The 12,715-nt window shown below is 37.5% G+C and overlaps 1 protein-coding gene across 3 annotated transcripts in view; it reads left to right on the top strand.

The window, feature by feature from the left end:
• The window catches only part of NECTIN3 (nectin cell adhesion molecule 3), a 62,592-nt gene extending 61,535 nt beyond the window's left edge, over positions 1-1,057 (top strand). For 2 of the 3 annotated variants that reach the window (XM_085304939.1, XM_085304938.1), the window contains exon 9: positions 364-1,057. In XM_085304939.1, the coding sequence (XP_085161065.1) occupies positions 364-540 (177 nt within the window). In that variant the 3' untranslated portion in view covers positions 541-1,057. The remainder of the gene's footprint in view (positions 1-363) is intronic. The other variant, XM_085304940.1, reaches the window with a different exon arrangement.
• Positions 1,058-12,715: the final 11,658 nt, after the last annotated feature.

Here is a 12,715-nt window from a genome sequence, read left to right as displayed (position 1 = left end):
GTATTTCCTATGTAATTTTGCTGACTAGCTTCAGTGTGGAAGCACTAAAACTTGATAAAGTTATTGCTGAATAAAATAACAGAGCACAGGAATACTGACAGACATTTTTATAGTTTGCTTTTCTTTTTAGATTGTGAACCTTAAAATCTAACTTCCTTTTAAAATAAGAATACTGAGGCTAAATCTGAGTACTTACTAACAGTTTTGTTTAAATTTGTTTCTCAGTTATTAGAATTTTTAAGGTCGTGTTTCTTGATTTGAAGGACTGTTTCAGAGATTGTGCACCTTTTTATTTTGCCTAAAGCTGTAACAACAACAGGAACTGAGGGACTTTGAACCTGACTAATTTTTGTGTGTGTGTAGAAAGCTGTGAATGGGAYGCAACTTAACTGCGAGGCTGAAGAGCCCGAGGAGCAAGAGAGTCTTCAGCAAATGTACCCTGTTTATGAGCAAACATACTACAAAAATTGGAGTAGCAGACACCATCAGAGCTCAGGATCTGGAAGAGTCTACATCAATCCCAGGGAACATTATGTATGATTGTATACACAGATACTAACTCTAAGATACGAAGTTTTTAACACTTGATGACTGTATGCAAGATATGTTTTAGTGGCTTTCATCTCTAAAAGAATTGGTCTTTTTTTTCTTGCGGGAAGAAATTGCATGGAGAATTGTGTAGATAAAACAGAATTTGTGACTTAACTGGCTTCTAGCATTTGGTATGTATTTGTTTTAGTTGTTATAGTACAGTATCAATATGCCAGAAAACGAGCCCCATCTGGTTTTATTAACCTTTGTTATCTTAATGTATGATTTACAGATGAGTTGACACATGACAGAATGTAGTTAAACTGTTTTTGTGGTTATTTCTGGGACTATTCTGTCACTCTTCCTCCCTCCTGAATGGATATTTCCCTCCTCCTCCCTCCTGAATGGATATTTCGAATGAAATTTATATACTGATGTGAAAATGAGTAATAGGAGCAAGCAAACTGAATCCCTGGTTAAATGAGCAGTCACAGCCTGGGAATCGTTTTTTGTTGCATCTTTTCTTTTTTTTAAAAAAAAAAAAAAAAAAAAAAAAAAAACTTGGGATAATTATGATTTTGACTGGCCACAGCCATTGTTTTCTCCACTACTTCTACCTCTCCCAGTCAAATGAACAACTAGACTACCTCTACGTCTCTACTACTGCTTTGTTTCATAATGTATGTTTTGTGTCTTCCAGCCTTGTAAAAACCTAAAGCAGTTTCCTTATCTAAGAACCTTTTTTGTTTCCTTTTATTTTGAACCTGACTGCCAATTGATGTATTTCCTGGTTGTAGTTTCGGAGTAAGTCTGTATAAAACTTGGCTGCAGGAAGCAGGTTACTAAGCTGATGAAACTCTTTGTAAAAGTGTCTCCTGTGTAACTGCACCTTACCTACAAATTGCTACTAGCCTTTCTTCTAAGGATTACTCCAATTTAAGTGTTAGAGTTTGCTGTTACTTGGTAATAAATGCATTTCATATTCTTTGGTTTCTTTTCAGCTTGCTGGTAAAACTCATACCTGGCATAAGTTCTTACGYCTTGGCAAGAGAAGAAAGGCTTCTGTAGGCTTTCAGCACTAGCAGTTTCAGCACTGTCCTTTGATCTTAAATCAAGTGGCGATAGTACTGTGAAGAAATTGGTGAATGTTGTGATGTTGTCAGTGCTAACAGCATTCCACGTGAAATTCTGAGGGTGCAGGTAGTGGTTGAAAAACATGTTCAGGATCTTTTTAAAAGAACTAAGTGTTTTCTGAGAGTGGAAACAAATATTTTGCAAGTAAAAAGGGTATATATTGATACAGAAATGAGGTCATGTGACAATCAGAAATTTAAGACAGCAGGAAATAAGACAATGGCTAAAATTTGCTGGACAAACTTAAGCATAAGTATTGGAATAGTGAATTTCAATCAGATGATGTTAAGATGAAATATGGAGAAGAATGGCTATTTTATACTAAACTAACTCTTAGTTTCTAAAACATCACTTGTGCAATATTAGGATGTTTTCTCTACAGACATGCTTTGATCTTTTCAGGCAGAGGAGAAGAATCATAGCTGTAGAAGCAATAGAATTGAAATGTATTATAGTTAAGTGTGCTGCAGACAGTGCTATTTTAAACCTGCATTCATCTTCATCATTGTGAGGTTGATGAGGTTATTTCTGATGTTTAAATGTAGATCCCACAATAGGGAACTACAGTAGGGGTAGTTAAGTGTTTCTAGTTTGTTACAGGCAGCAGTTAGAAGTTCATGATTTTGGTGCCCATGTTTKGCACACTGTACAAAAGACATTGAGTGTTCTCTTGCTAAGCAGCTTAATATTATATGGTGGTGGGAGTTGACTACTGAGCAGGTGGCAAAGAAAAAGGTTGAAGTGAAAGACTATTTCTGGGGAGCTTTGAACCACTGGCAACTTGCTCTTCTCTGATGGACGGATGAGCACATACATTTAAATCCTGAGCAACTGTTCTCTGCCAGCTGCTGTATTTTAGATTTGAGGAAGGATTTGTGTGCCCCAAAGCTACGTTTTCCAATAATGTCAGTTTAAGTTGCTACTTCTTTCCACAACTGCTGCCTCACTTATATGTTAGTGCAGCTCCAAAAAAAAAAAATATGGTGAGAACGTGAAAAGAAAATACAATGCCTTGGCCAAAAATTAAAGGAAATAGGATGACAGAACACAGATGAACTATATTGCTTCAAATAATTWAACCAATATCACTGAGCAAGATTTCATTTTAAAAAAAATTAAATGTGCATTACACTAAATTCATTAGTTCAGTGTGATCATTTCAACTCTATGTTGACAGATGATCTAAAATAATTCTTTATCTTTGAGTTTAGTCTTTGTTCTTCTAATGAATTTTATTCTTATTGATAGATACATTTTGGTTTAAAAAGGTGAAATTGGGAAGGGAGGAGGGAGAAAGGGAGACTGTTGTCAACAAAATTACAATTGTATTATCATAAAATTGTCTGGTTCTGTTAGCTTCCTCTATAGCTAAGTATTGAATTGCCTTTTGAATTTGTAAAAGTGCAAGTAAGACTTTTTTTTTWAAAAAAAGTCCAACTGTGTCACTCAAGTTACATGAACAAACTACAAAACTTGAATTGCAAGCTACCTATCAGCCTATAGTTCACCCTAAAGTAATTAGAGAAATATATTTCTGTGGTTATTACCTGTAAGAAACTTAAAGGGTTTTTTGGTAATATATTCAGGGACATTTAGAGTATTAAATTTTTTTGAAATATTAAGTGTGGGTGGATATTGGGGGGAGGGGACTCAATGTAGAATTCTCTGAAGAGAACAGAAAAATGTCTGCTAATTAGAATTTCTTACAGAAAGGATTGCATATAGAAGTGAATTTAATCTGACTTTTTAAGGTGTAGAAAATGGCTTTGTATTTTTGTACATTTTTAAATGTTTGTATTTGGATTTTGTTTTGAATAAAAGCACTCAAAATAGAAGTTTTTCATATGTTGTTTAGACTCTAAGATTCTTTAAGATACGAGAAATACATTCACTTTCTTGGTGATATTCTCTTCATCTGTGATTCTGTGTGCAGAGCACATGTTATATTTTTCTAATAGTGCCACTTCTGAATGAGTATCTGTGGTGGTGAATGCTAAATTGAGATGCACTTCCAACATTTGTTTTATTTAACAGGTAGCTTGTGATGTATTTCCTGAAGATCCAGCCCTTCTAGGGTTTAAACTGACCAGTCAAAATCACTGCTGAGGGAGGTAGGAATGCAGAGGAAGAAGCTTAATTCATGCTTCTAGTTTTGATAAATATAAGTTGTCCTCTGCTCAAGTACTTTAAAAAATCTACAAGCTAGTCTAGTAAGTAAAGATATAAATGCTTTTGCTTACGTTTCCTTTTTAATATATCTGAACTTGAGCTACAGAAACAATGCACAAGAGATCACTAGAGATCTGTTGCTGTTGCATCAAAAATTCAAATTTTTTTTGTGTGAATAGACCCAGCTTGCAGAGAGCTTAGTAAGAGGGTGTGATAATTCATGAAGAACGGAGAGAAGGTTTTAATCTCTAGAATTCTTAAGTTGCTTTCTGACAGCCTTGTTGCTTTTTCCTTCTTTGAGTCATATGAATTTGAGTGCAATATGCTGTAATGAAGGTGACAGCTGGTGAAAAGCAGAAGTTGAAGAGTGGTTGACTCTCAACAGGATAGTCCATACTGGTGTATGGTGCATACTGGTGAATCCTTGGAGGTTCTTCCCCCTGGTTGGAGAAAATGACTTAGAAAATTTGATGACACTGAAACATACTAACCTTTATTTTCCTGAGTTTTTTGTTTGTTTTTTTTTTTTTCCCTCCCCTCTGCTGTGTAATTAAGATTAAGTGAAAAAACTGTCAGGGGTTAGTTTAGTGATTTCACAAAGAAAGTCTTTGACCTACTTGTGGAGTGTTCTTTCTCTATAAGAGCTTCAGGTTTTGAAATGTAGGCAGCTTTTAGGTTACGCTGCTCTGCCCTGTGCTTCCAATATCACCAACTACTTTGAAAAGTAAAGGCATATGATCAGATTCTTTGCTGAAAACTGGACTTCTAAAATGCATATGGGTCAAAATGTTGGTTCAAAATTCTAGTAAACCTTGCAGTTYCTTTCTGACTGAAAGTAAAGATTTGATATCTATACAATTATAGAAAAGTATGGCACTGTTTTTGGTCATTGAGTTTATACCTTTAGTTGAATAATACTGAAGGAAAATATACAAAAAACTCTCAATCTTAGTAGTAATTATTCAAATAATGAAAAACCCAGGTAGAGATGCGTGAGGCACTTAAATCCACACTGAAAACCCTTGGCACACCTTTTTTTAGTTCTGTTTTTGATCTTCCTTGACATGGATTTTGTTCTGTATCTAAATACAGAAACTTCAGTTGCTAGTAGAAAACAAACTCTGCTTAGGAGCCTAGAAGTCAAGCTGTGATCCTTCTATCTCTTACGTATGGCTAGTAACCAAGACTGTATAATTGGAGTTTAGCTCACTGTTTGAGTCAGGAGACAAAGTATAGACTCGAGCTTGCCCACCCATAGATGAATTTGAATTTACTGTGCAAGGCTACACACAGAAAGTATGTAGTGTGCTAAGTATATAAAAATGTCTGTTTAACTTGAAAGAGTATAGACATTTTTTTGTATCCCACCTTGAAAACACTGTTCAACTAGGATAAATTAGAATTATAATCTAACAGCAGGTATGCAGGAGATCACTTTTTCATGCTCACTTCCCACAGGAAGAAGTTTAAAGAAAATACTTGCTGTTTCACTACATCTGAATTTGCTCCGGTTCTAGTGAAAACTTACTTTAGTGATGATATTGAAAGATAATACTGAATTTGTATGGTGTCTGTGATATCAGAAACTCTTACTACTCCTAATGTAACTTGATAAATTAGATGTCTTTGACCAGATCTTCTTCTGCCACTTCTGCCTCTGCTTCCAAGCCAATGCTCTATGACTTTGGTCTAAATGCTAGCAAGTAATTTAATTTTTTTGCATATATGAAAAAAAAAAATCTGCATCACTATAGGATTGTCAGTAAAGTGTTAGAGGTGTTGCAGAGGATTTGACTGTTTCCTCCTTTGTCCTATTCCCAAAGCTCGGTTTTACTTGTTTGTTATTTTACCATGGATCTCTGAAAACTGGCTTCTGATAGTCTTACTAGGGTAGTGTGTTTGCATTTTCCGTCTTTCTGACATTTTTTTCTTCCCTGGCCTTTTAAGAAGYTTCTGATATGTATGACTTGAGATATGTTGTGCTTAAACAGCTCCTTAATTGATAGCAAAGTATTTTGGATCAATATTCGTTTGTTTACATCATTCAGGTCATGAACTTCAGAAAGTGAAGTTTTTCATGCTACTTTGTGCCGAACTCCAGTGCTAGATCATGTGCAGTGCAGCAGTATATTGATAAAAGATGCATCAGTGCTACTGGTCAGGTGGTTGGCTGTTAGGAGAGAGTGACTTATTAAAAGATGAGGTGTCCCTCCAGCTGCAACCCCTGTCCCTCTGCTCTGTTCCTTGGGTTGTGATCTAATCCTTAGGGGTTCCCAGCTGCTCTCTTACCATCCTGTACTGGGCTCACCAGAACAAAAGAGGTCATAGATATACACTGCTGGTCTGGACTGCTGTAATGAACTTGGCGTGATTATTTTTAGTGTTACCTGCTGCGATGAGAGCYGAATTTCTTGTCACAGAGGGTAGGTGAAACTCTGCAGCAGCTGGGTTTTGGTTTTCTACTTGAACTAGATCAGCTCTTTTAAGACCAAACTTCAGYTGCTGATGTGACTGCTTCTATTAGGCATAAAGGCACACTGAAGTTGCCCAACTTTAATACCATGACTAAAAAAAGTTCTCTACAGCTTTGCTGTGAAGTGATATGAAAGAGACCAATTATTGTGGGTACCTAGAATGCCTTTGCATTGGTCCAGGTAGCTTTAAAATCCTGATTAACCAGGCAGTATCCATTGTAGATTGCTTGGTCCAGATAAGCTAAGAAAATAGGCAAAAGGCTTAAGGTGTTGCCTGAGGAAGATTTCTACTATTATTTTGAGTGCAATATGCTGTTACTAATGCTTCTGACTTGACTTAGCATATCATTTACTGGATCAGTTTGCAGTTGCTAAAAACGTTGCTAGAGGCACTGTACAGAATTGCCTGTTTTTTCCTATAGAATAACAAATACTGGGTAAGGTGAGAAGCCTCACTTGTTAGGATATGTTTTGTTGTCTCTCTAACCCTTTTAAAACTGGCTAATAATAAATTGGGACCCAAGAGTTCCATTACATCTACATAAACTATCAAGGTTCCTGATGCTGTGAGCACTACTAACCTAAGCCCTAACAGCTGGTCTTCAGGAGCTCTTCCAGGCTTGGCTCCATGCCTTAAGCAATGTGGCACAGATGTATCCTCTACTTACAGCAAAGTTGGCAGCCTCTATTTTTCCGGAGCTGTGTGGCCATTACCAAGGGTATATGAGGACAAAAAGATGATTTTCCAGGATCTCTTATTGCAGGGTTATTGATCTGAGTAGTCAGGAACCCTCTGGTATCTTTTGTGACTTTGTAAATTGAATGAACTAGCCTTTGCATAAACTACAACCAATATCTTCTCCCTGCCCCCTGCAATATGGATCTGCTTAGCCTCTGTTCTTTAAAAGAGAACACATCACAAAAAAAGTCAGTAGCTTTAGACGTTCACAGTCTGTTTTGCTTAATTTTGAAAGGGCTATTAAGTGACTTTTAAGTAATTCAGATTGAAAAGGTCTCAAATGCTCTTAAAAAAAAAAAAAAAGGGCCATTTTGTTTCTGCTAATTCTGCAGCCTGTCTGTGTTTCTGATTCCTTGCCAGTAGCTTTGTTCTTCTGAAGTCTCTAGCATTCTTTGCCCAGTCACCTCAAGTTTAATCTTCCAGCAGGGAGAGGATGCAGTGTCTTCCCTGGAATTGCCATCCCTGGAATTGTCTAAATATTTCCTGCTGATACACCTAGTTAGGGTGGTCTTAAGAGAAACCCTTCAATGTGTTTCTAAAACACCAGGTAAGTTCCGTGTTGTACCACATATGTCTCTGAGCCTCTGGCCTCTGACTTCTTGGGCAATGTTAGTGAATTTTAAACCCTGGGTGAAAATGGTTGGTAAACAAAGTATATGAGACTTTCTTCTCTTTCAAATTCTGTAACTGCRTGAAGGATGTGCACTTGCGCTTTTGCTCACTTTCTTGTGCTTGCTTACGTGTGCTCATTCTCTCATATGCATTCGCTGTGTGTAACTAAGGAATTTAAGGGTGGAAATGGGAAGTTTGTCAACATCAGCTCTTTATAGCTGAAAAATGAAAATGCAACACTGCAAATAGGTAAGTGGCCTAAATTTCAGKTGATGGATGACATTTAATAAGCAGGAAAGAAGGCCAATGTGGAGTGGAATATAATAGCTTGGAGGCAATAGTCCTCTTTTTGCACAAAAAGCAKCATTTAAAGCACTTGCATGCTGCTTTCAGGAGAGAGGACAGCTAGTATCTTAGTTTCATGGTGGTGGGAATGAGCAGCTAGCAAAATAAAATAGTAATTGTTACCAATCAACCAAAATATTTTCTCTGCCAAAGTAGTGAGTGACTTAACATTTCAGTTTCCTGAAACCAGCTTAAAACAAGTGTGTGAAAATTGTCAAGAAAATACTACTGTCTTCCTGATGCCCCTTAATAGCAAGAGGAATTTGATTAATTTGGATGTTGATGTTGATGCCACGTAGCTGAATGTTGCAGAGTGGAACATCCAAAAGTTGCTGTTTTAAGATAAAGCAAGACTTAGAGCTGTCATGTTCAAATGTGTTACTGTGAAATAACAGCAGAGTTTCATCATCTGTTTAAGGTTGAATAGTAGCTGCATAGCAGTTGCCTAGCACATCAAAGATTCCCCTAGGAAGCCAAAGATGATCAAGATTCTAGTGTCATTGGTGTCAGTGCTTAATTTGCACAGCAAGTGCAATTGACCCTATGGAATATCCATATGAAATAAAGCACCTAGTAGATACTTGTAACTAAGTGCTGATTATGCAATAAGTAATTGAGTTACTGTATTGGGAAATAATCATTTAAAACTAAGGAAATCAGTTCTCTTAATAGAATACTTGTTGGGGGGAGAAGCAACTTTTACAGTATCAAAACACAGAGTGGCAGTTTAAAGTAGAAAACTTTATTTTAAATTGCAGCTACATAGCAAGTAGTGAAATTTGTTTTGTGATAACAGCTTCAGATTGCAGATAATCTTTCTCTTGCAATAATAAGTTATTTTATAATTTGAAGAAAGCTGAAGACTCTGCAAGTCTGCTGTAAAAGCTCATCAACCTTTGTGTCTAAAGGCAAAGCGTGTGAGGCGAAGATGTGCAGATGGAGGTGAATGGATCCTATAGATGGTCACTGTACCTGAAAGTGCTTAGGGCTGCTTAGGACCTACTTTAGCACCAACAGGCAAGTATCTTCTAAAATACAAGTCTTGATGGCTTGCATTAGGAGGTGAAACCACATGGAATTGTAAAGGCGTTAGGATGTGAATCTTTTTTTAAAAAGTAGATTTTATTTAAGTTCACAGTGTAATGTTAATAGTCAGCATCATAACTTGAGTAAATCTAAGTCTTCTTGTTTCTGGTCCCAGAAGTGACTTCTAATAGTAGAAAACAAATAAACCAAAAGAAAGCCCACCTAGCTGATTTGCAAATAATATGAATCTGAAATGTTCCCTTTAAGTGCTTTACTTCTCCAGTGCACGGAGATGACGGAGCTCACGCTTGCTCTGGATATTTTGGATAATGGTCTGGGAAGCTGGGCACTTACAGGTATGTCCCTCTGCAGAAATTTGCCAAACTTTGCAAAGAGGAGGAGGGGCCTTCCCCCCCTCCCCCCCAACAAGCACAAACGCATGCATGCACACACACACCCATTTGATGCATATAAGTCACCCACAACTACAACTGACCAAATTACTGCTAATATAAATAAACATTTTATAGCAGCCACTTGTACTTCATGGTAATACATCTGTGTTTAAGATGCAGAGTCATTTCTCTCCATCATTTAAAAGCACTTATCTTAAACTTCCTACACAGAATTTACGCGTGACAAGTTTCTCCATTTCTTAGTGAAGGTTGGTAGGTCATGAAAGGTCACAAACTCGATTTCTATAATCCTTACAAGTTCAGTTGTTTAACGCACTCCAACAGAAAATGCTTGCTGATTTAGATAGTTGATCACCTTCTGGAATCCTCTGGGAAATCTGAATGTTTTTAATGTTTCTCCCTGAAACTTTTTACTATTTTCTGTTCACAAAGGTAGGCTTACTGCTTCTCTGAATTTAACTAAACATTGTTTTCTTTCCTTGAAGATTGAATTTTGTTTTGAAAGGTTAGATGATGTTGTCTTTCCTTGACTGACATTAAGTAAGCCCTGAACAGGAGCCCTTTGACTTTGAGCATGAAGTCTGTTTACCAAGCCTTGCATTTTATATAAATCTGTGCATTTAACGAGTGTATTGAATGCACCTAAGAGAGACAGTGTGTGATAAATGGGCATGTAATTCATTTATTGATTCTTCATCAGGTGCATGGTAACTGCTCACTTTTTTGATTTGAAGTTTTTGGCATACCTGATATTTTCTGAAGATACCATAATATTTGTGCAAACTGAAAAGGAAAAAAAAAAGGAAGTTGATATGTACTTCTACACAAGTGCTGAAAGACCGTTCTAAAGGCTGTCAGTGAAGTGCCACTACACTTTACTGGAGCACTAAACAAGCGAGACTAAAGAGAATAGTGATTGAGGACTACTGTGCATCTTGATAGCTCTCACTCTGACTCAGGATTGCTTCAGTTTTGTTAGAGTTTGTATCTCACCCTGATTGGTACCAGTAAGTAATTACAATGTAATCTGGTTCTCTCCACTGTGAGTGTTCTTGAAACCTTCAAAAGCTGTCAAATAACTGTCTTAAATATAAAATGTTCCCATTGATATAGTAGCAAAGTAACAGAGCTTTTCTGATTTTTTTTTCAAGCACATTTTGGACTCTAATACCAGCACATACTTCAGCTTCGTAAATGCAGACAGATGAAAAGTTTAGGATGTTCATGCAGACTCTTACAGCACAGTTAGCTGGGATTCGTTCTCATTAGCACTGTACATCGCTGTGCTAGCAGAACAACATGACACTTGAAGTTGCTGTTTGAAGTCAGCTGGTCAAGGAGTAAAAAATGGAATTCAATTTAAGTGTAATCTGTTGCCTAACTCTGAATAGTTGGTATGTTAATAGTGGTGAACTGTTTGCCCTACTGTTTGGATTTTCCCTACCTAGGATTATATTACCTACCTAGTCCCTGAATTTAAGCCTGTTCTTTAGACAATATGTATGAGATGTAGATTTTGAGTGTTTCTCTCTGACTTGCTTTGCTGCTGCTGAAATACTTCTGGCTATAAAACACGTAAATGAACACAGGCTGATCACCTATAAAAAGCTTTACTTCAGTTAAAAAAAATAAATATCAGGTCAAAATTACAATATTTTTCCAATAGGACTGGATAGTTACTTGCAGAACGAAGTTGACAATTACTGCGAGTTAACTGTCAGGTTATGTGGTTAGTGCTGCTGCTTTCACGGGTCTGTGATTGCCTGGCCTGTCTACTGAGTAGTCTGCAGTAGGGTGTGTGGTCGATTACATGATATACTGAGTAACAGAAAATGATGTGACCAGTTTGATGCCTTGACAACTCCCCYTGCTTCCGAGTGAGTTGTCTGTCTCTTTGGTCGGGGATTTGACAATAGCTTTTCTCAGCTTTTTTCCTTATTGGATGAACGCTGCATGCAGTATGAAGCTGCTTGTACCAAAGAAATGGAAACATCCCTTTGTTTCTCAAATTGCAAACCTTTGAAAAGCGCAGAAGAAATGCTAAAGTTCCCTTGAAATAGTTTGTCCTGAGGTTAAACTTTTTCAAATGAACCTAGGCTTCTTTTTAGCCTTTGAAACCTGAAGATGTCTGGGTTTATTGATAAGTGAAGCCCTGATGCATCTCAAACGCTGGGCCTTGCTCAAACTTTGCTTATCAGATTACAAGAAAAGAAATTGAATTGTCTTGGAAGTGAAATAAGTTTCAGTTTAGTCCTATACTGTTTCAAGTTTGCCTACTTTGTCCGTATCCTCCTTCACTTGTATTTTTGTCTTTTATAGATGTATCAGAAATACTAGGAAACATCACAGCAAAACATAAGTCAGACACTTTTCTAATGTGGTTTGATGTGTCTTGGCGGTTAATAAAAATAATAGTCTAGCTGGAGAATAGATTTGCTGTTTAATTATACTGCAGTTGATAATGTTTTTCCCTGTTCACATGCTTTTGTGTAAGGTGCACCTTAGGTCGCAAGGAAGAAGTAAGGAAACAAAATGGATCTGTTGCATCTGAATTTAGCACCCTCAGCAGCTGAAAAAAATACCATGACTGACTCTTTGTACATGGAAATGTGTTCAGCTGTAGTCTGTCACAGGCAGAGTGGCCCTGAGTCTGCCCAGTGAATGTCTCTGAAGTTGATAGGACACCAGCTTTCTTTGGTTGGTGTGTCACCAGTGCGTGCGCCATGCTGAGTGCATATTGTGCATTCCACAAGTCCCTGCTAAATACCGAGGTGGGCTACCTGTCAGAGTCCTGAATCTACTACTATCCTTTTGAAGCTAACGATATCCAGTGTGAAGGTAATGAAAGGATTATTTCCTGTGCAGTTGCTTGCAGTGACAAGTGCCTAAAAATATTCTGAGTGCTTATGGACTGACTTGCAAAAGAATGAAGAWGGTCTTGGTGAGCACAGCAGAAACAGGCAGAACACTCTGCTCCGATGGAGGCGCATGTGGTGCAGGAGTATGCCTCTGGAGCCCAGAGTGCACTGATGGAGATGAGGAAAAGGTTTTCTGAATGATATGTGCTACTTCTGCTCTAGCTGCATCTGTGTACTTGCTTCACTTTGAAAGTCTGTCTTTTATTTCTTTTATGTTTAGTTTGTCATGCTTAATTGCTGCAGGAAGTGGATCCACTTGTGAGATCTATTAACGGCGTGTATTACTGATGCCCCATGGTACTTGGACCAGCCACTTCATCCTCCCCTGGACCTACATAACCATTTTGGACA

This window comes from Rhea americana, unplaced genomic scaffold, assembly GCF_003343005.1.
Source record: "Rhea americana isolate MKP2758 unplaced genomic scaffold, rheAme1 scaffold_213, whole genome shotgun sequence".
Lineage (NCBI taxonomy): Eukaryota > Metazoa > Chordata > Aves > Rheiformes > Rheidae > Rhea > Rhea americana.
This window is presented reverse-complemented; position numbering and strand designations above follow the sequence as displayed.